Source organism: Xiphophorus maculatus, chromosome 23 (assembly GCF_002775205.1).
Source record: "Xiphophorus maculatus strain JP 163 A chromosome 23, X_maculatus-5.0-male, whole genome shotgun sequence".
In the NCBI taxonomy this organism is placed as follows: Eukaryota; Metazoa; Chordata; class Actinopteri; order Cyprinodontiformes; family Poeciliidae; genus Xiphophorus; species Xiphophorus maculatus.
The window spans coordinates 25,844,345-25,868,273 of NC_036465.1; the positions used below are offsets into that span (position 1 = coordinate 25,844,345).

General features: G+C 40.8%; 1 protein-coding gene across 2 annotated transcripts in view; it reads left to right on the forward strand.

The window, feature by feature from the left end:
• Positions 1–5,159: 5,159 nt before the first annotated feature.
• psd2 (pleckstrin and Sec7 domain containing 2) overlaps positions 5,160–23,929 on the forward strand; it is a 43,850-nt gene continuing 25,080 nt past the window's right edge. Inside the window, exons 1-3 of one of the 2 annotated variants that reach the window (XM_005811126.3) lie at positions 5,160–6,175; positions 18,422–19,000; positions 20,688–21,455. In XM_005811126.3, coding sequence (XP_005811183.2) covers positions 18,612–19,000; positions 20,688–21,455 — 1,157 coding nt within the window. In that variant the 5' untranslated portion in view covers positions 5,160–6,175; positions 18,422–18,611. The remainder of the gene's footprint in view (positions 6,176–18,421; positions 19,001–20,687; positions 21,456–23,929) is intronic. The other variant, XM_023328619.1, reaches the window with a different exon arrangement.

Genomic DNA, 23,929 nt, shown 5'->3' on the forward strand with positions numbered 1-23,929 from the left:
CATTATGCTTAGAGTCCCTAAATTCATTTTCTGAACCATTTGAAGGAAGATTTGTTGCAATTTATCTTTTACATTTGAACAGTCAACTTATTGTTTTTGTCAGTTTCAGTTTCCTTATTATTTGTTACACATTGGCTCTTATACTCCTGATTGCACTGACTGGACAAATGAAAGTTGTTTTTCCATGTTTGACCAAGCTTGTGAAGCTATTGGTGTGTTAAAGTGTGACGTACTGGAGCAGAGTTATCAAATGCATTTTTAATCTAGTATATTTATGTCTGTGTTCAAAACAAGAAACATTGGAAGTCTCTTCAGCACAGCGTTTTTGTATCAGATCAGAATCGGCCGATGCCAAACCTCCGATATCAGTATCGGAAGGGAAATAAAAAAATCTAATGCTATTTGTTTTGAAACTAAAAACGAGTTTTCTTGGATTCCTGGAGACTTTAAACACAAATCATCTTCAAAGCACATCATGACTTCTGCAAAAACAAGAAACAACTTTGAAGAGAAGCAACTTCTAAGCGTGCTGTCTTGAGACTCTGGGTTGAAAACGGCTCTCTTTGCTTCTGTTTATGTTCCACACTTAAATGCATGTGGACACGTTTTTTAAAAAACATTTTTTTATCGTGTATTAAAGATGTCGGCGTGCTTTATAGACACTCAGGCTGTTATTGCTGTGAAGTTCGGGGATGAAAATCACATATACACATGCTCTCTGTGATCTGTGTGGGCGTGTGTGTGTGTGGGTGTGTGTGTGTGTGTGCGTGTGTGTGTGTGTGCTCCCCCAGCTGTCCCATAGAGCCCCCCGTCGTTCAGCCTGCAGACACTGAGGGAACCGGAGCTGCAAACTCTGCTGATCAATACTTGTTTGGAGGATTTCTCTGTTTGAATCCACTCAGCTGTGCAGCACTGTTTCATTGTGTGTGTGTGTGCACGCGCGCGTGTGTGCGTGTGTGTGTGTGTGGACATTTCAGAGCCCGATTAAGAGCCCATGAGAGAGCACCGTTTGTATCTGTATCTTTTTAATGAGTTTTGCATGTAAGCATGTGCAGAGGAATGCTTGCTGTGGGATGAAGCTTACACACACACACACTCAGAGCCAGGAGTCTGGAGGTATAGAAGCGAAACACACACTATCAGTCTCGTCTGCCACCTCCCCCTTGCTTTGATTGTGAACGCGGTGTTATTACTTCACTATATTGATTTATGTCCTCCAAAACCTGCATTCAATTTTTTATAAACAAACACACACACAGACCTCACACGACTGCAAAATTACACACACACTCATAAAAAAATAAGATGCATGCATCCGACGCTTGCAAATGCATATCCTGCCAATGCACATTAACGTACTTATGTGCACCATTACAGGAGACCACCCCTCTTCCCGACGAAGCAGAACACAAGCTGTTTGCTTTTCTTTCTTTCTTTTTTTTTTTTCCATTTCCCCTCCTCATCCACCGGTTTCTCCTCCTCCTCCCTCCATTGTCACATCAGGGATTTGCAGCGTTCCCAACACGTTGCCTCCATCAGGGCCCCGGCAGATGTCACTTAGCCGCAGACGCATCTCTTCACTTCTCCGCGTATCCATCCCTCTGCCTCTCCTGGGACGCAGACAGGGTGGAGGAGGAGGGAGGTGTGGGTGGAGAGGCAGCAGCGGCTGCGTATGTGGGAGTGCCTGACTAAAAGAAAAAAAAAAAAAACTGAAAAAAGGGGGATGGGAGTTGGAAGGTTAATGAATTAGTAATTAGGATTGACATTGCATCTTCAATGGGTTTCCAATAAAACTGCTGGTCAGTCTGAACTCCCTTTGTCATCTTCAGATGGCTGCGCTCCTCCTCCTCCTCTTCTTCATCTTTCTCCTTGGATAACCCCCCACACACACATACACACACACACACACACACACACACACACACTACCTGTGCTCCTTGGCCAACCTTGCCTCTCTAACCTTCAAAAACACACCCAACATTTTATTTTGTTATGCTTTACTTCTACCTTTCTCCTCACTTTTCTCATCTTCTCCATCTTCTCTCAGTCTTTGTTTTCACTTGCTCTCTTCGTCTTCTTCTTCTGTGTCCTTCTATCGATCTCCTCGGCCCACGCTCACGTTGCATTAGAGCTAGTCAATGTTGCACATTTGAGGAGAGTTGATAAGAAAGCGTATACCAGAAAGTCTTCAGCGGGGGGGGGGAAAGATTCAAAGGGTTCAGTATGTCCTGTGCTTCCAAAATGACTTTGAGCTAGAATGTGTAATCTGGTTGCTGCGACATAAAAAGAGAACACAAGCATGTTAAAGTGGCTCTGGTTCTACTTAGACTGTAAATACGCAATTTATTCTCGATTTTATGTGAAAGAACAAAGAGGAAATTCTTAACCGTAACGTGGAAGCCTTCTTATGAGTGATTTCAGCAACTATGACATTTAAAAACCTGTAGTATAAGTAGTGTTGTAGTCAAGAAGACCACCTAACCCGAGACAAAGACCACTTTTTCAGGCCCAGACTGAGTCAACATGCTAGGTGCATGTTAGCTTTTACGCCAGACTAGATGTAAACGGTTGACAAGAGATGAAAGCTAGTGCCTTAAAATATACGAAATAAACTGTACACAGGTAGCTAACTTTAGATAATATTGATTAAATATCTTTATGATAAAGGCCAGGTACAGAATTTTGGTACAAAGGCAGGTAGCTAACTTTAGCTCGGTAGCTTTGCTAACACCTCCTTTGTCATAGCATATATATATATATAAACTCTCTGTAGAATTTGAATTAATATGTTACAACAACTTTTAATTTCCCTGTGGGATCAATAAATTTTAATTTAGATTTTTTTTATAATTGAATTTTTTAATATTGATAAAATAGTAGTAGATACTGGCAGATTATTTCACTTTTAACAAGACATTTTCCCCTTGTCCTAAGTGAAATAATGTGGCTGTGGAAGTGTTACTTTTTTAAAAGGAATTATTTACTTAAAACAAGCTCACATATCTTGCTGAAAAGTTACTGGTAAGTTACTTTTGTCTCATTTCAAGAGTACTAAGACATTTACACCAAAAACTAGACCAAAAATACTTGGTAAGATTTTGTGTTTTTTGCGGTGTGGGCTTTGTTCCTCTGACGTTACTCTGGTTTGTATGTTTAGGGATGTCATCTGGACAGAAGGCGAACCTCTGCATCCCCACACCATGATGCCGCCACCACCATGTTTCACGGTGGAGATGGTGGAGTTTTTCCACACAGATACCAGTTTGCCTGCTGGTAAAGGAAAAAAAAAGTTTTGGTTTTATCTAGCTTGAGCACATTCTTCATTTTTAGGACATATTTATGGAGTCATAACTACAGAATATCCCACATGAGCTGCACAGAACACTTTTGAGTGTTTTTATTTGTCATGCTTTATTCTTTTTGCACTAATTTGTCTTGTTTATGGCGTGACAAACCTTCACAGTAAATTCTGCAGAGTTAAATCAACACTATGCTGAGTCTATTTGGTCTTTATCAGAATTGGTGTCAATTTAACTCTTTCCAGAGTTATTTCAACAAGAAATTGAGTAATTTTAACTCTTGGAAAACTTATAACTACTCAAACTATTGTTGAAATAACTGTAAGAGTTAAATTAATGCCAATTCTGAAAATTGGCATTGCCAAGTAGACTCGGCATTGTGTTGATTTAACTCTGCAGGATTTGTTGTGTTGGAATAGTCGAAAGGGTCTGAATTACTTTTGGAAACCACCGCAACTGAGCTCTTTCTATATTTGGGGAAAGCATGAAGGATGAAGGAGGCGCGACAGTCTGGTTTGTCGAGAAAACAGGGTACAGGCAGTGATTCTCACGAAATGCTGACAGGTAGCATTGCAGCGTTAAGATTTTTTACATTCTGTTTGAAACGGTCCCCCGTCTGACAACATCGCTGCTTCATTCCAGCATCAAAGGCCAAATACCTTTCTGACGGCTCTCATTTACAGATGTCGCTCACGCGCACACCAACACTTTCTACATGTAGACAAAAACTCAAGACGCTCAGCTGATGCTAGCGCCGTTGCTTTTCGCTGAGAATGTCACATCAGGACTTGGATTTATCTTTGTTCTCCATGGTGAATGATTGCGCTCTTCGGTGATTTAATCAGCGACGGTTCTCCTTTTAAATCTTGCTCCACATGTAAAGACGGAACATTGGCAGCAGCTTTGTCGGGAGTGGGAACTCGAGATAGATTACAAAGATTAATAATCAAAACCAAACACGGCGAGTGTTTGATCTTCTGCTGCGTTTTACACTTGGATTCTTGGTGCTCAGTCGGGTCTTTACAGCCAGAAATGAGACCCTAACAAAGTAGCTTAAAGTACTGGTAAGTAGCCATGATGTCTTCACATGAGGGCTGACCAGATTTCTGTCCATGCCAAGGAAATCACACAGCCTGGTACTGCCACCACTGCCGTTCAGGGTGATGTGCCCATGTTTTTTTGTTTTTTTTCCCCCCACACATTCCACACAAGCCAGAAAGTTATCATGTGACAACAGCAACGTCTTCCGCGTGTCTGCAATTTCCCGTACACGACCTTGTGGCAAACAGGAAAGGTGACTTCTTATGAATTTGTTTTGATGAGCTAATTTTTGCCCATCTTACGTAACAGAAAATTTCCTAGTAAAAATATCTTTATAATATGCTAATGTTGATGTGCTATGACGTAAGTAAAATCTGTTCACCTTTTTTGGTTGGAATGTGACAAAATACATTCAAAAAGACTGAGAGGGTTAGTGGAAACAGGATATGCTGGGATATGCTGAGTCAGAACTTCTAACACAGCAGAACTTTGTTAAAATACAAATAAATCTCAAAGAGCCAAAAGGTCTTTCACAAAATAAATGGGAAATATAAACCAAACACAAGGAAGAGTGCAGTTTCCAGTGTACTTCCAAAAAAATACTGTAATTTTTAAAATTTATTTAGAAGCGTAGCTATTTCTAAACAGCTGAATTTCACTTTCTTGCAAACATGGGGAAAGTTTTGTTAGCCTGTTTTCAGCTAGCTGGAAATCACAGCTGGAGGCGAGGCAGTGCTGCATTACTTTATTCACTGAACAGCTGGAGAAAGTTACTCTTTCATTTAAGGAAAAATACTTTTTTAATTGTTTGGAAACCATCTTTTTCTTCTAAATCTCGGTGTACAGTCGTAGTGCTAAGCCAGTCCTGCAACATTTAAACAGGACCGAGAGCGGGTGAGAAAAGGAAGCAATAAACCATCGAATGGAAACCGAAAGGTTGGATTTTGTTTGAATTATTTTACAGTTTATGTTATAAGTATGTCGCATCTTTACGGGGTCATTCACGTCAAGATACAAAGCTAAATGCAGGCTTTATCTACAGTTGCAAAGGTCATGTTTTCCCTCACAGACATACAAACCCTGTTCAAACCATGACCAGTGCAACATCCAGAACATGTCAGCTCCAGGACTTTAGACCTTGGACAGCTCTAGATTACTGCCAGTAAATCATCTGAATGTTGATCTTTTTTTTCTTCCTCATTGTTTTGTTCCAAAAAAACCCCAAAACGCCAGTTAATTTTTTTCTTAATGTGTCAAAATCTGGTGAAGAAAATGACTTTAGTCCATCAGAGGACATGGTGAAACACTTTCACGGTCCTCGGGTGATGTGTGAAATCTCAGATTGGAGTGACAGAGGACAGTGCAGACACGTGTGTTAAACACAACTGATGGCCGGGTGCTAGTGTGCCCCTCGAAACGCGTCCCGTTCACTCCGCGCTCTGACCACGCGAGGAGTGACGGCTGCTCCGGAGCTCTCCGTGGAGCAGCAACGTTTCCATTTTCCGAGCTGCCACTGAAACGCGCCGAGGCTCCGCGGAGAGGAGGGGACGGGGAGGACGCTCCTGTAGCCATTCATCGGTCCGCCGAGGAGCCGCGCTCCGCCGCCCGGACCGCCCGCGTGCCCCCGCCTGCCTGCCTGCCAGCCGGAGCGGAGGCGCGAGACTCGGTCATTCGGCGGCGGACGTGAACGAGAAGGAGGAGGTGGAGTAGGAGGTGGAGGAGGGGGCCGAGCGGAGGAAAAAGAGCCCGTCTGTCAGAGTTATTACCCGGTGTGGATGTAAAGAAGCAGACGAGGAGTCTCTCGTTTCCAGTTCCTGACAGGACGCGTTTTCCCGGTGAGTGAGGATAGTTTATCAGCTGAAGCTACAGCAGCCGTGTGGGCTCTCTGTGTCTCTATTTACCGGTTGTTTAGGATGTAGCCCGTTTTATTTTAAGCGTCCCTCCACCCTCTAAAAAAGTCTTCATGGAGGCTCGGGGTTTGGCATCCCTCCGTTTCCTTTTCTCTTACCAAACACAGCAGCAGCTTTCAGTCTACTCTCCTAAAGGACAGCAAATGAAAGCTAATGAAATGTAGCCTGGAAGATACGCACCGCCCGGGCCGTGGGATTTTTTCCCCCCTTCTTTTTATTTTTTTATTTTTTTTATCGAGGTGTGTGTGAATGTGCGCTTTCTCCTGCTCCGTACCCCCCTGGAGAAGAGAAGAAGGGGAAGAAAAGCGTTTCCTCTCCGCTTTTAGGAGGACAAGTCGCTCTTGAAACACGACCAAGGTCTATTTTAGAGGATAGACACCGGCCTCAATTGAGCTTTAACAGTGTCTCCCAGCCATCCCGTTGTCATGGTTACTGGCTCGAGGAGGCTGGGAGAACATGGCTGTCTAGCGCTGTGGTCTCCCTTTCTCTCTCACACACACACAAACTGGGAGAGAGACAGGCGAGTGAGTAGATAATAACCCCGGTCCTGTTTGTTTAAGTCCGTGTATTTAGGAACATGTTTAAAAACCTTGGCGAATGCACTCTAAAAACTACTGGGCTAAAACCAACACAATCCTGATTACTTCACAAACCCAGACCTGGATTTAGAATAGAGGAGGACTGTGGGTCTGTTGTGATGACGATAGAAGTGAGCATAAGAACTGTTTATTACTTCTTTTTTTTTTAGGTAACTGTATCAGTGTGGGCTGCACAGTGGCGCAGTTGGTAGCACTGTTGCCTTGCAGCAAGAAGGTCCTGGGTTTGATTCCCGGCCCGGGGTCTTTCTGCATGGAGTTTGCATGTTCTCCCTGTGCATGGTGGGTTCTCTCCGGGTACTCCGGCTTCCTCCCACAGCCCAAAAACATGACTGTCAGGTTAATTGGTGTGATTGGTTTGTCCTGTCTGTCTCTGTGTTGCCCTGCGACAGTCTGGCGACCTGTCCACGGTGACCCCACCTCTGACCCGGAACGTTAGCTGGAGAAAGACACCAGCACCTCCCGATATCCCCACATATGCTATACTGCTCTTGAAAGACATTCCCATACATGTATAATACGCTGCTTAAGAACTCCAGTCACATAAAGACATGATTTGTATCACTAAACTGCTCACAGTAACTGCTTTTAGGCATATGTTCTAATTAATTAAGTGGAGAAAACAGCAAAACTTTCTACTATGACAAGGACAGTTTTATTTGTTTATTTCTTTTTAACTTAATAAGACTTTATCGTGACAATAATGAATCAAGATTCATCTAATCACAAGAAATTTAGCACGGTAAATGATACGATAAATACCAACCCCTAATATCGTAGCTATGGACTAGTCAGGTCCCGGGTTAACTTAACCCATGCTACGTTAACCCATGCTTGGTTTGAATTTTCAACCGCATGTTGTTCCTCTCAGTTCATTCTTGTTTGAATCTGAATGAAAATTAAGTTTATTACTTAATAAATTCAGTCAAAACAAAGAAAGTTGTTAAAACACAACTGCAAGAAAACTAATAAATAATTCTAGCTTGTCAGCCTGTCTGTCGCCTGGACCAGCTCTTCATCCTCAGCAGGGTTCTGGAGGCTGCATGGCAGTTCGCTCAACCAGTCTACATGTTTTGTGGGCTTAGAAAAGGCGCTCGACTGCATCCCTCTGGGAATCCTGTGGGAGGTGCTTGCCTATAGAGTGGGCCCGTTGAAAGGTCCCAGTTAGGTCCCTGTACAACCAGTGTCAGAGCTACAGCCCATAAAGTTTATGGACAGAATTTCTAGCAGAACAGGATCCATTTTGGTGGCCTTCGGATGGGGTTTCTGCTTTGTGCAGAAAACAGTTCTGTTGGCTTCATGGAACCGGGGTCTCCAGTTTTCACTGGAGCGGTTCGCAGCCAAATGTGAAGCGGCCGGGATGAGAATGAGCAATTCAGGGTCTTGAGTTGTAGAAGGGTAGAGGTCCTTCCCCAAGTATCTTGGGATCTTGTTCACAAATGAGAGAAAAATGGAGCTGGAGATCGGTAGTCGGATTGGTGCAGTGTCTGCAGTGAAGTGAGTGCTGTAGTCAATCCTCATGTCTACTCTCATCTGTAGTCACGAGCTCTGGGTAGTGACCAAAAGAATGACGTCACAGATACAAGTGGGTGGTCTCTGGGCTCTTCCTTAGGTAGGATGAGAAGCTCCATCATCGAGGAGGGACTCGGAGCAGAGCCGTTGTTTCTCCATGTCAAGAGGAGCCAGTTAAAGTAGCTCTGGCATCTGGTTGGGATGACTCATGGACACCTCTCTGGTGAGGTATTCCTGGCATGTCCCACTGGGAAGAGACCCAGGGAAAGACCCAGAGGAAGACCCAGGGAGGGAGGGACTATGTTACTCGGCTGGTCCGGGAACACCTTGGGAGCTCCGGAGGAGTTGGGTCCAAGTGGCTGGGGAGAGGGAAGTCTGGGTCTCTCTACTTAGGCTGTTGCTACTCCAACTCGATCCTGGATTAACCGGAAGATTGTGGAAGAATATCAAAACTACTGAAATAGCATCAATACTTCAAAAATAGTTAGATACTTAATTTGCCCACATTTTTCAGGTAATTTCTTTTTTTTATTCTAACACTGATATTCCAAAAATTAGACAAAGTTAAACCACTTATACCTGCCAAATTGAACCGTTGCACTTTTCCATGTTCATGTAATAAGAAATTAGAAAGGATACATAGCAAAAGTCCTAAACATCACATTTGTGTTTTCATGTACATACATTTTTTTAAGTGTATTTACATGTATTTATGTAAATACACACGTTTACATAAATACATGTACATTTATGTATTTATAAAATGCATAAATGTACATGTATTTAATGAAAATACATGTACATGTGTATTACAAGCACTGAAAGAGACAAAATGCGAGTGGACAGTTGACCTTGATGGCCTGGAAGTGACACATTGGGGTGGAGCTGGGCCACTGTTAACGCTCCAATAGGCTTGCATAGTCAGACGGAGGCTGTACGCTGGTGCTGTGTGGCGGATTGTAAGCAGACACAGAGACTATAGCAAAACACCCTGGACTAGACCCAAGCTAATTTCTCCTTGCTTTCCTGTCTCAGGCTCACAAGTAGGAAATGATGAAATGCTTTACTTCCCCTCTGCACCTGCACCAGCATTTTTAAAGGTGTCTCTATATCTGCATTGTGTGTGTGTGTGTACTTGTTTATGTTGCCTATATACACCGACCAACCATCTGAAGAGCGATGGGTCTTGGAATTGAGCTTTGGTTAAGGTTAGAGTTAGGCAAATATACAGTTAAAGAAATGAATGGAAGTCAATTCAAAGGCCTCATATGAGTAGAAATACAGATGGTTTTTGTAGTTTTTTTTAGCCTTTCTCATTTTGTTCTGCCCATTTTTCCAATAAATACTACATTACAGAGACCCGCTTGCCCTTATGTTCTGTTTTGGGTTTAGAGGTTAGGTGTGGGATTAGTGTCAGAGTTAGGCTATAGGAATCAATGAAAGATGAGTGGGAGTCAATTTATTAAATAAAAAAATATGTGTAAGACTATCAGAAAGTTGAGTGTACCTGTCAAGTGAAAGGAAAATGATACATAGTTTTCATATCTGTATATATATATATATATATATATTTTTTTTTTTTTACAAATGAATATCTGAAAAGCATAGCTTGCATTTATATACAGCAGTAACTTTAGATAAGAAGTTTAGAGGAAGCCATTTTGGAGATTACTTGTTTTCCACCATCACCTAAATGTCCTAATAAATGCCCTCAAAAGCTCCACCTGGCATGTAATTAGAGCCACTACATGGCTAATAAATGGCAGCGCCACCTGGTGTTTAATATGTATTACCACCAGACAATAATTAACCACCTGATGCTGCTTAAGAAACACCTGGTGGTGTAGCTTTTAACTCTGCCCTCCAATTTTGACAGCCAGTTTGTTTGAACAGCTTTGTAATATTGATAGTAGTAACGTGCAAAAGTTTTAAACCAACACAAGTTTATCTTTAATTGAGCCATTATGGATGAAACTTGACAATTTCTCAATCTAAGAACCTCAAACCAATACATGAAGAAACCAGTTGAATATCCAGATATATCTTGTTAGATTATGCGTTCAAGCACAGATTATTGAACAGTAACAACCTGTGCCTTTTGTGACATAGAGAGCTTTTCTTTTGAAAAATGAAGTTCTTACATCTGCTGTTCTGGCTTTTTTCTAATTAAAGTTGAGAAAATAATTATAGCAGCCGTTTAACAGCACTAATTGAATCTAAGCATAAACCCAGTTGTTCTGTTAAGTCCTCAGAGGTATTTCAGGGAACATTAGAGAACAAACGGCATCATGAAGACCAAGGAACAGAGCAGACAGCCCAGGGAGAAAGTTTGTGGAGAGGTTTAAAGCAAGTTTATGTTTATAAAACAATATCTCACGGAGCCTGGTTCAGTCCATCATCCTGAAATGGAAGGATTATGCCAGAATTGCAAACCGACCAAGTAGTAGTCATTCACCTAAAATAGCATGTTGGGCAAGGGAAGCATTAATCAGAGACGGCTTAGGTGGGAGACTTCATTCACCTACAGCTGATAATCATGCGACTTTCACTGATATTATTCCATATTGCACGTTTACCTATTGTCCTGCAGTCCCAGTCTTGAGCTAAATGTCCGTGTCTCGATGCACAAAGCTGGTAGAGGCATACCCCAAAAGACTCGCAGCTGCAATAGCAGTGAAAGGTGTTTCTGCAAGGTCTTAACTCAGAGGCGTTGGATAGAAATGAATACCACACAGCTGTCAGATTTTTCTTGTTAGAAATTTGGAAACCTATGTATCATTTTATTTCCTCTATTTTAGTACCAAAAAAAAAACTAACACAGAACATATTATTTTTAGCTGTAACACAACAAAATGTGAAAAACTCAAAGGGGCATGAATAATCTAGTTAGCCACTGTGGAGGGATACAAAAAGGGAAGCACATTGGAGGTTTTCCTTTGGTGTCTTTAGTATGCAGATCTTATATTACCAATCATTTCACCTGGCAGCTTCATAAATTAATTTTGACAGCTAATTACTTCCTTATAGAAAGTATTTAGAGAGTCATCCTGGTGGGTCTTTGGGTTTACAGTGGCTGTAAACCCAATATCACAATATTGTTGTGATATTAGTGGCAACACTTGACCTGATAGACGTTCACTGTGGTTGCCTACATTTTTAATTTTCCCACCAAAACCATGTGGTATTAGCCACTTGTCATTGTTTTCCGTTTGTTGGCTATGAAATACGGATTTAAAAAATATATAAAAATGGCGTAGTCATCTCGATGTTGGTGAGTGCACTGAAGCAACGCGTAGTGTTCATCGCACCTTTTGTTTTTGCTGCCTTTTAGAAAGAAACTTAGTGAGTCACGCAGCAGAACCAAAAGAGCTACACACAAACATTTGTGTTTGGACTGACTGTGGGCAGCACTGTGAATGTAATGAGGTCAGACAGGTTGAATGTGGTCAACTGGTGGCGAACACTTCAATCCACGGAAGAGAAACTACAATGATGTTTAGTAAAACTAGAACAGATAGATAGATAGATAGATAGATAGATAGATAGAGATAAAGGATTAAGGAGATTAAGTCTTTTTAGAGCAAAACACGATTTTCTCAAACACCATATTTAGGCTGTAATTTGCTGTAACATTGCATTGTGTCAAATTTGCTGCTTCTGGATTTTATCCTGTTTGTCTCATTTGTTAAACTCTCTGGGAATCCAGGATAATCCCCATCCACTGCATCACCTGACAGCCAGTAACATCTAACTGCAGCGTACTCCCCACAGTGCCCTGCTTAAAGGCACTATAAACTAGTTGTTTTTATTGGTATAATAAATATTAAGTGGAAAATTCCTGAACAGTTACACAGGAGATGGTCTTTTATCGTCTGTTTTTCATCTGGGAATGACATGATTCCCTTTTGGAGTTACCCTCATTAGACCAAGTATTGTTGCATTTCCAGGAATCGCACATCATAACCATGCGGTAGTGTGACTTACATCAGCAGCATCTGTTTTGAACGGTGGGGTCATCTCGTAATGTAGTGACTTATAAGGAACGGGTTCTTTCGTTCAACTGGATCCACGTCCTCCATTCAGCTCAAATTAAAATTACACACCAGTTTTATTGGTGAAACCTGATCTAGATTCAGAATCAATGTGTCTTGAGAGTACAGTGCCCTGTGGTGCTGCTGGCCACCTGGTTACACACTCAACCCTTCAGTCTAACAAACTGTGTTCTGCACATCATGCTGACCTCATTATGACTTCTAGCATCTTAGTTACTACATCGTACATCACAACTGGGTTAAAGGCAGTGAAAGTCCATGCAAATGTCCAAATAAAATGTGAATGAATGGTATTTACAGATATTAGAGCCTGCTTGGTGTCCAATGGATTCCTTGTTGCACATACAGATATTGAGATGTCCGATTGGAAATGACTATATTGAGCAGTTAGGTATTACTAGATATTTTAAATTCACAATCAATATTCCAGCGAATCTGTACGAATCTGTTCCTGTTCAGTCACCAAACAACCATTACTGTCTCACTTTGGTTCTACACAATACACCAACCTGAACATTTTAAAAAATGAAAACACTTTTAATAGAAATCATGTACTGTGATGATGACTAGAAGATTTGAAAACTAGTTTAGCAAAACAGTAAGTAGTGAAATATTTACCATTTTGAACAAATGAAACACAGAACTGGTTTGTGACTTTAGGGGAGCTGTGACCACTGGACCCCCATATGGATGTTATATTTTGGACAAAGTTGAAAACATGTTGAATTAGAGCTTCTTTAAATCCATCCATAGTGTTAGTTTTGTTAGACTCTGGATCACTTTGACCCTTTTTCTCAATAATTGGTACCCTGATATTGTCAGTGTACAATATCATTTATTTCTCTCTCTACTTTCATTTTCTACCTGTACCAGTCACATAACCGTGTACTTAAACAATGGCATAGGAGTTTATTTTTTGTTATTGTTGATATCAAAATTGACCCAGAAATGATTGCGGTAAATTACAATATTGTTGTTTCAAGAACTATTTCAAATACTATATTGGTAATGGCCTATTAATGCGAGTTTGCTCTCTCAAAGACTAATAAAGTTTCACTTTTATAAAGGATACTTAACCCTGGAACTGAAATATATTTTAAATATTCAAAATAAACACAACAACCAAAAACAATAAATGAAATGGAAATGAAAACCACACACACAGCAGAAACCATAAGTAAAATGTGTTGTGATGTCTCTGTGAGCAAATTTTTGAATCTTTGCAAGGACTGCTCTAAGTTGCTTTTTATATTAACAGCATTTTATATTTTATTTTTATTTTTTATTTTATCTACAACTGCTACTCAGTGGTAGTTGTTATTGTGTCTTGTCTCTATGCTGTAACTGCGAAGTAATTTCCCTGCTGGGATGAATAATGTACTTCTATTCTATATATTCTATTCTAAATTTCTCTTTCAAAAAAATATTAATCACAAGAATGGAAATTATCAACTGCTTTTAATTTATCATGTGATTAATTGATTAATTGCTTGTTGTTTTTGAGTATTTCCATAAATATTGGAGGTAGATGGTCTCTTAAATCATCAGACCCTGCGTAAAACTTTACTTAATTCTGGGTTATTATCTGAAATTTTTGCATTACGCTGTATTTCTATTCAATTTGGTTCTAATCACCTTCTGGCTTGACAGATTATGACCCCTAATGGGATATTATTTATTGGAGTCACATAACCACATACAGTTACAGAAGACTGTACGTAGATTATAGAAAATTACTTTAGATGGGAGATTAATCACAGCAGGTGTGAGATGTCCACCTGGTCGTTGTGGTACAAAATGACCGAAACACGTTTTTCTTTCATGCACTATAAACAGTAAGACTGTCTTATGTTTTGTCCAAATCAAAATGACCAATCTTATTTTACTTTAGTCTAAATATTTGAACACTTACATCTTTTTGTGAAAAGAGGGAAATTTGCTCCTCAATGTTTTTTTTTAAAACTGCTTTGTAATGGCCGTCGTGCCTAAATCGACATTAGATTAAATAAACTCTGAAACTCTTCCAGATGAGCTCTGAGATTTCCCCCCCGAGCTGCTCTGGTTTCCAAAAGCTTCCAGTTTCATTACTTCTGTAGCGTTGGCTTTCTGCTGCTGCCTGTAGAGACCAGTCATGCTCATCAGCGGGGGATTCTCAGCGGACTGCGGCACGCCGTCTCACAGATCAATAAATTAGAGCACGGTGTGTTTCTGTGTGTCTGGCTCTATTCTTGGAGTAGTGTGTGTACCTCTTTCTCTTTGTGCGCGTTTCTGTTTCAGGAAAAACTAAACTGATGGCAGTTTGGCCCTTTGTGCTGCAGCGGGTTTTATGTGTTGTGCTGGTGTGCTGTCCACATGATTGGCAGGTGGTCTGATTCCAATTAAAGGAAATTGATAAGGCTTTAGAGCCTTGGCTTTTGGCTGACAAAAGTAGAAGGCGCAAAGTCCTTCCTGTCTGGCACACAAAGATGCAGCGACACCCACACACACACACACGCCCACCCACACACACACTCTCTCGCCATCTCTGGCTGCATTTTCTACTTCCGTCCATGCGGGATGCCTGCGCACATCTGCGCTCTCTCTCTCATTTCTGCATCCAGATTCGTACTTCCTCTCACTTCCACAGCCTTTCTCTCTCTTTTTGCTTTTGTTTTTTTTTCTCCACCCCATTGGATAAGTCCCATTTAGCTCAATCAGAGCTAAATGGGAGGCTGAGATGGAGATGAGAGAAAGCGGAGTTAGGCTGTGTGAGATAGCAGCAAACCTAATGTGAAACAGATGAAGAAGGCAGAGTGGGAGGAAAACAGGACGCAGGAGACTCAAAGAGGGGGAGAGAGACAGAAACGGAGAATTCCCACTTACCGTGTCTGGTTTCATAACCGGTTCACTGTTTCCATTTATGGCGACGTGTCACTGCTCCACTTGCGCATATCTGGGAGTCCATTTGACTGCATTTTAATATTCCTCATTGAGAAGCAGCAGAAATGGATGCAGGTTGCTGATGTTTGGGTAGAAGTGGTTCATATTAGGGCCGGGCGATACGACTTGAAGTTTTATTGCGATATTTTGCTGCTCTATTGCGATAACAACAAAAGTGAGGACAAGTACTATTTATTACATCTTTTTTAGGTAACTGTGTATCACAGCAACTATAGCTCCCCAAACACAAACACTGCTGTTGAAAAACATTCCCATTTGGGATGTGCTTCTTTAAGACACCAGCCACATGAAAAAGTGTGATTTATATCGCTGTAAATTTATTGCCATTCACTGATGCTTTCATTGAACAGTGGAGAAAATAGTAAATCTGTCAAACCCAACAATAAGGACAGTTTTGGTGGAGGTTTAAACATCCTTAATTGGAGTTTATCGTGACTACAATAAATCAAAATTCTAGGAATTTATCACGATAAATGATAAGCGATACGATAAATGCCCAGCCCTGGTTCACATGCAGTGAAGCCAAGTTGGGGACGTCTTTTGACCACTGAGTACCTGAGGTTGGGATTATGCTGAGCTCACCCTAATGCAGCTTTTGAAGACAGTCAGAAGATACTAATCCATGAATGATTTAGTGCCAGAGACACTTTTAGACTCATTACGCTGAGAGGAACTTTTCTCACTGTGTGAAAATGCAGTTAGTAACGGCAAAAACGAGTGACGCTTCTGCAGATGGCTAACTGATCCACTAAAAGCATCTGGTTGCGAAATAGATAAATAAATAAATAAAAGGAGGAGGCTAATCGCTGATTATGGATTCAGGAAGAATTTGTTTGAGCAATCTGCCAGAGTGTCCTTTGAGATCAGAGCAGCATCAGTTTGAGAAAGGGGGATTAGAGGACTCATTAGCAAGACATAAAAGCTCGTAAGTGTGATATCTTTATTCTGTATCTCATCTGTGTTTTTTCATCGGCGTGACGCTTGAGAAAGCAAAACGTTCCACTCTTAACCGGGAGCTCGAAACGAGGGGACCGATTTGTTAAATTATTCCAGGCTTCTGCATAATTTGCATCGTCACTTTGCAACTCTGATGAAACATTTAGGGGGGGAGGAAGCCCTGGCAACCTCGCATTCAAAGCATTCGCAGAATCAGAGAAGCGAAACCGGTTCACATCCGAGCCCCTGCGTATCCCGCCGCTGCATGTTTTGGACTCAGAAATGCTAGAAATGCTCCTGAGAGGCCGCAGCGATTTGTTGGCAGATTGGGAGAGTTTGTTCCAGACGTACCAGATCCCTACCTGCGTCTGCATGCAGCCAGAAAAAAAGGCTCGGAGTGGCAGTAAATATTTTACTGCAGTTCTGCTCAGAGTCCCTCGTTGCAGATGAGTCAGCAGAGATGAGAGAGGATCAGGCAGATAGAGTTGCTTCGCGGCTCTACTTCAGCCTGTCAGCGGACTGTTGTAATTACAAACACACTGTTCAGTCAAAGTTCAGACGGGATGTTCTTCGTCTTTACCGTCACAGAAATAAAAAAACATCCAAAAGAAGTTTGAACTTCTCTTTTATCTTCACAACATATTGTTTATTTCTAGCTAAATATCAAAAACAATATTTTGCATACAGATGCAAAATCTAGATCAGGTATCTGTGACAGTTATTTAGATCTGCAGAGTCTAATTCTGTTTTGAACTGAAGAAATTAACCCTTTATGACCTAAGTTTCAAATCTCTGCCTGGATATTTTTGCTTATTTTAATTGTACGCAGTTCTTTAAATGTCCTGTGAGTAAATATTTCTGCCCATTTATCCGTAAGGACTGGTACTTTCAATCTCTACCAAGTTATTTTTAGCAATTTGCTGTCTATTAAAAGAGTGCCCATCAGAGTTATCAAATAAATTTGTAATTTAGTATATTTGTGGCTGTGCGTTAAACAAAAAAAGAAACGTTTGAAGTTGATTCAGCTGTTTTTCTGTATCAGATCGGTATCGGGCGATACTAAACCTCAGATATCTGTATCGGAAATGAAAAAAGTGGATCGGTGCATCCGTAAATTTGAACAACAATCATCCCAGTGTTACCAGCTTAGCAACTTTGTCGCTATATTTATCAACTTTTCAGACAAAAAAAACGATACCTTCCAAAATTGGACGTAGAAGGTCAGACCTTTTAAAAATCATCAAAACTGCAGTCAGTAACTGCAAGGTTTCAGACAACAATTTAGGACATTAGCTCCCATTTAAAAAAAAAAAAAAAAGGCAATTGTGTGAGACACATTTTAATGTTTCTGCCAAAGTCCAGCCTTAAATCCAGTCTGTTACAGAAGATGCAAGTCGATGTTCACAGACGCTCTCCATCGTGTCTGACGGGAGCTTGAGTTGTTTTTCAAAGAAGAATGGGAAACATTCGGTGTCTGAATGTACAAAGATGGTAGACAGATGCCTCAAAAGACTTTCATCTGCGACTGCAGGGAAATGTTGTTCTACAAAGTATTGCCTGAAGGGTTTTGAATATAAATGGATTCTGCTTTTGACAGGTTTTTATTTGTCAAAGAAAATGTGAAAAGCATTTTTAGTTTTCCCTCCACTTCACTATAATCCACTACTTTATGTTGGTCTGTTATATAAAAATCTCAACAATATTTAGGTGCATTTTATGCAGAAATAATTCTCTAAACGGGTTAAACTGCTGTGATCATTATGGAGCTAAATTGGAGCCATAAAGTTTGTTCAAGATAAAAAAAAAAAACAACTTTAATCTGAAAAGTAGTTTTGAAAAAAAAATAATTTTCATGTTCTTTTTTTAGTTTCAAAACATTTTTTTAAGTTTTACATTTTTATTTAAAACCACTTAATTGTTTTGTTTCAAACCTTTTTTCAGTTTCAAATCTTTATTTTCAGTTTTTATTTGTTCATTTTCAAAACTATTTCGTTTTCAAATAGGGGTTTTTTCAGCTTCAGATCTTAACTTTTCACTTTCAAATATTTTTTTGGACTTTCAAATATGTTGTCCAGTTTCAAAACTTTCTTTTTCTTGTGAAAAACTTAATGGCTTTTTTTTCTTTTCTTTTTTAGCTCCATGGATCACCTCTGAACGCTCCGAAGAGTCACATGTAGTTTATCTTCAGTCTTTCTCTTCAGTGCAGTTAGCGTCTCTCTCCTCTCTTTCCTCTTTTGCTCCAGCTGCTTCCCTGGCTGCTGATTTGCAGTGCTGGTATTTATCTGCAGCCAGAGTGGACTGCTGCGCCGCTCTGAAAAGGCCACCATGACCCAGGAGGGGCAGGCTCTGCCCTCTCCCACCCCACCTGAGAACACGTCGGAGCCCGACACGACCGCAACCACGACCGACCCACCTGCGGAAACGCACAGCGAGGCAGTGGAGGACAGGCCAGAGGCCGTGGAGAGGGACAGTACAGAGGAGAGGCGACAAGAAGAGGAGAGCATAGGAAGAGAGGAGGAGGAGGCACAAAGTGAGGGGGAGGGGAGGGCAGAGGGAAAAGATGAGGGAGAGGAAGAGGAGTTAAATAAGGAGGAGGAAGGTTCAACTGAAGAAGAGCATCATCGGAGCAAAAGAGAAGAAGACGAAAAAGGGGACAATGAAGACATGCAGCTATCTGCAGAGACAGAGGGAACTAAACCTCAACCGACTGAACGGTCAGTGAATGAAACCATGTGTGTTTTATAAATAATGTAGATTGGTGTTAAATGTTTAGAGTTTATTAGCAAGTACTTGTAATGTGGGGATGTAATGAAGTATTTAAAGGGCCAGTATTGTGTAAAACCAACATTTTTGAGCTTTGCATCATCTTATAAGGTTATTGCCTAATCTAAAACGTACCTGGAGTGTCGCATGCTTGAGAAATCATTTATTCTCCATGGCAACCATTCAGCTGTGTAAAACACCTGGTTGGACCTAGCCCCGCCTTTGAGGCGGTTTCCAAACTGAGCTTCCACCTCACAGAGCAGCTCCTCCACTCAACTCCTTCAGACTAGCCAGCAGCAATTAGCAAACACCTGATGGAGCGGCGCATCTGCCGAGCTCATTATAGGAGCAACTTCTTAAAAACTTTGTTAAAGTGTTCATAGGGGAGCCATGTTGTCTTGACTCCCTGATGGTGGAGTTTCAGAGAGATAAGCAGCTTCTTAAAGAAACAGAAGCCCAATTTCAAGGTGCTAAATTACAAAGTGAAATTTCTGTTTATAGTCATGTTTGATATATATATATATATATATATATATATATATATATATATATATATATATATATATATATATAGGAGTTTTTATAACAACTGGAGGTAACATATTTACTTGATTGTGCTGTAAAACGGCATTATGTGCCTGGGAAACACATTACTCTGCCTCTTTAATGTTGCTGTTTCCTCAGAAAGCCTCTTGTGACTGATCTTTTTATTGGAAATATTTTTTCTTCAAGAGGTGTTCTCTATGTGTTTTCCTCACACATTACTAGCCTGAAGTGCGTCACTCACTGTTTCTAACAGAAAATCTCCAACCAATTGAGCTCAGAAAACAATATAAAAAAAACTGACTCAGCTTAAAACCACTTGTCTTGTTGTCTTGAAAAGACAATAAAGATTAGGAAGCTGTAGATGAAAGAAAGTGAAATAGGAATTATACTTGAGGTTTTTGTTGAATAAACTGGAAATAAACAAGCTAGCACACCAACAGCAAAACAGAGTTGAGATGTGTTTGCATTTTGCCAAATCCACATTAAATTCATTTTCTCCCCCCAAAACTCTCATTTTTGGGGATAAGAACTGAAGTTAATTTTCCATAATCTTTTTTGATTATGGAATAAGTTTGGTGATCTTTGAGAATGTGTTTATGCATTATTATGCCATTATAATACTTGAATGGTCTCAAAATAATAATATTATCGGTTATCGCGATAACCTCTGGGACAACTTATCCTCCAGCAAAATCTGCTACTGTGACAGACCTTCTTCTCACCAGAACTGTAATTTTATCTTTCATAAAACAAATTGTATTCCCAATTCATGAACAACACAGTAGAACATTATTATTTTAAATTACAGCAGTGGCCGCTCAGATGTTAATTCAGACGGATGACATCACTGTCATGAATGATAAGGAATTCATGTAAAATGAATCCTTAATTCCTGAAACTAATCTGCTTTCAAAAAGTTCCTACCAATTCCAGTCAGACCAAAACTGCCCACTTTTCCACAATTTCTGTCACAGCAAGAACAGATGTGATGGTTGCCACTGGACTCCCATTTCAAATGAATGAATATTCGTTTGAAAGTGTGTCAGAATAAAAGAGGTCATCTCAAGATATTTTCTGATTTTCTTTTTACAGGCTTGAAAACGGTATGAGCGGGAACGATGACGAGGACAGGCTCGGCGAGGAGGACGGCGGAGAAGAGAGGGAGGGACGTACCAACCTGGATACTTTCAGCTCCAACTTTGAGATGACTGTAGAGCAGGCTGACACAGAGGAGGAGGACGAGGACGAAGGAGCCCAGGGAGACGAAGAGGAAACGGAAAACCAGGACACCTTCAGCTCGGCGTTCGAGCAAATCGTGGAGCAGGTTGATGCGCACGACGACGAAGAAGAAGAAGAAGAAGAGAGAGAGTTGGAGAAGGAGAAAAACAAGGTGGTGGACAACAAAGATGGCTTCAGCTCCACGTTCGAGCGCATTGTGGAGTCTGCTCTGCTGAGGGGCGGCACGTGCTACAGCAGCCTCGACTCCCTGGACGTGCTGTCGCTCACAGACGAGACGGACAGCTGCGTCAGCTTCGAGGCGCCGCTGACCCCGCTCATCCAGCAGAGGTCCCTGCTGCAGGGGCCCGAGCCCCTGGAGCTGGAGCTGGCCACGGTTCAGGAGCAGGAAGGGGCCGAGCCTGGAGCCGACGGCCTCGATGGCGACGACACGGCTGGCCAGAGCGCGGCACGTACAGGTGGAGCAGGCGGCGCTGCGGGGGGGAGTCCGTTAAGGATGACCATACCAGGCAGCAGGTCGGAGTTCACGCTGAGCCAGCCCGGACGCTGGGCTATTCCCAATGGATACCACTCAGACTCCCAGAGAGCCGGGGAGCGCACTGAAGCCATGGTCAGCTCTGTCAGGTAAGGACAAGGCAGGTTTCACTCTGTAGCTTTTACAAATGTGAAGGTAGAAGGATAAAGGTTCCCGGTTATATTCAAGAGTTTAAATTTGGCTGCTGCAAACCAGGGCTGGGCAATAAATCTATAATAGTATTTATATATAACATGATAGACGCTTCATAATACATATCAATGTATTATCAGCCTGGCAGGCCACCAGGCTTAACTTGCTCCCCCAGAAGAGCGTCTGATGAAACGGTTTTAAGCACAATGGCAGCATAGTATGGTCAGCATGTGAACATATAGGAGACTGAGGTCAGAGGTCATTTTTTATACGCAGGAACTCTAACCACTGACTGTCTTTACAGAGCTAAACACTAACAATAACAGTAAAAGTGACAAGTCATGGAGAAAGGGTAAAAAAATTGCACACACTTTAATTAGGATGAAACAACTGAAGTGCTAAAAAATATATTTTAATTATATTTTTTTTATGTTTGCCTTTTCTAAGGCTTTATGATTGAAATTCATCTCTGTGCCTGGTTTTAGCTGATGTTTTTTTAAAGTTTGGTCCCAGTCTGTAGAGCTGCATCAGAATGTAGTGGCAAACTCCCAATTTCTGCTTTTTGACCAGCAGATTTGAACTGATTCCAATTTCTCTTGAAGAACTATAATATATGAAGATAAAAAACAGAGAATGATTGTTCCAGCTCTCCTGCCAGGAGTGGTTATTAATCATATGTATTAGGAGCAGCTGTGGTGTCACGCTGCATGTTCAAAGAGGAGTCACTGTAACACAGGGTTTCACTGTCTCATACCAAAGAGGAAACCTTTTAAATGCCTGTAGTATCTTTTATTAGCAGTTAGCACAGTTAGCGTGACTTGCTTTAATAACTGTAGATTCTTATATTAATTCAGAGATTTCCAAACCCAACCCAGTACCAATTGATACTGAATGTAGTTTGTTCCATCTCTTAGAAATGTGGTGTGTTTACTGATCAGTGAAAGATAGGATATAGGAATCTCCAACTGGTTGAGCTGAAAAAAAACAGTTCAGTCACCAATAATTAATGAAAATAAAATGTGTTGTGGGAGTTAGTGGTTCTGTTGTTTTGAGTTGTGTCAAAAGGATCAGCAGGCTACATGTATTAATCAGAGATGTAGAAAAGTCTCTAATACTCTAATAATCTCCTAACTATGGAAATTTGAGTTGTGTTTTCTGTCTTGTGAGTGTAAAAGTGTTGATAATGTTTTATTTTTCTACTTTTTCACAAAAAGAACAATCTTAAGACCATAAAAAATGATTGTAATGCCCTTCTTTTCTGTTAATGTGATATATGTTTCGTTTTTATATTTAAAAAAAAAGTCTGCGCAGCGGACTGGCAAAAGTGTAATTAACGTGTTGTAACCTTGACTCAACCAGCAGATGGCATTAGTAAAGTGAAACCCTGCAAGTGGGTGCTTAGAGAGAGAGAAACGTGTGGGTTGAAGGTGGATATGTGCTCTTCTTTTCTTTTTTTTCTTTTTTTAAAAAGCAACTAACCTTTCAGTACAGACAGATCAATCTCACTTTTCTTCAGGCAGCTCTTGGAAAAAAGAGCTGCTGAAAGCAGTTCTCTTTTCAGTAAACAAGGAAAATGTAGGTCGACTTCACACATCTTAATGTCTTTAGTCTTTTTTCTTCTTTGTATATTCACGGCTGTGCTTTCCGTTGGCAAGTAAGAGTTATATATTGGCTCAATTGTGAAAGACTTTAATGTGAAAGTAGCTTTCTAAAGAAGGGCTTTTTGCATTTGAAAAGAAAGAAGTTGGTGACCAGCTCATCTTTTTACTGTCTATTTAACCACTTTTCATAAAAGGTATTTGCAAAAATGGTAAGTGGTACTAAATCGATGAAGATGTCCTGTATGTAAGTTTAGGATCTGCAGAGATACGGTCAAAAATCAAACTGTACTTTCTGAAACCAAAGGTGCTACAATTGCAGGGAGTCTAAAACACTAATCTAAGAATCTGCTGAACCAACATGGAAGCCATAGGCATGCCGGAGGAAACTCCATAATGCAACGAAAGGCGATGACAACATGAAGCACTCGACAAGGAGCAGCAGAGAGAGTAAAAGTCAGAGTCAGAATGTTAAGTAATGAAGACCAGCCGTACAGGAACACACAGAAAGAGCGAATCAAAAACAAACTACATGAAACCAAGGCAGGTTAGCCAAATACAAAAGGGTTAGGGTTAGGAATCGGAGGAAAATGGTAGCTAAAAGCACAATGCAAAAGTCTCTAAACCACAATGTTCTCGCATGATGGAGGATCCTTACAGAGAGAAAATCTTTTGAACTGGTTTAACGATTTTTCTCTGCGATCGTAAACTCATCCACTCTGAGCATCATATGCAAAATCCCCATGGGACTGTGGGAATACAGCAGCAGCTTACATTACTTCCTTACATATAATAACCTTAATAGCCCTAAAAGACTCGAGGAAGACGGCGTA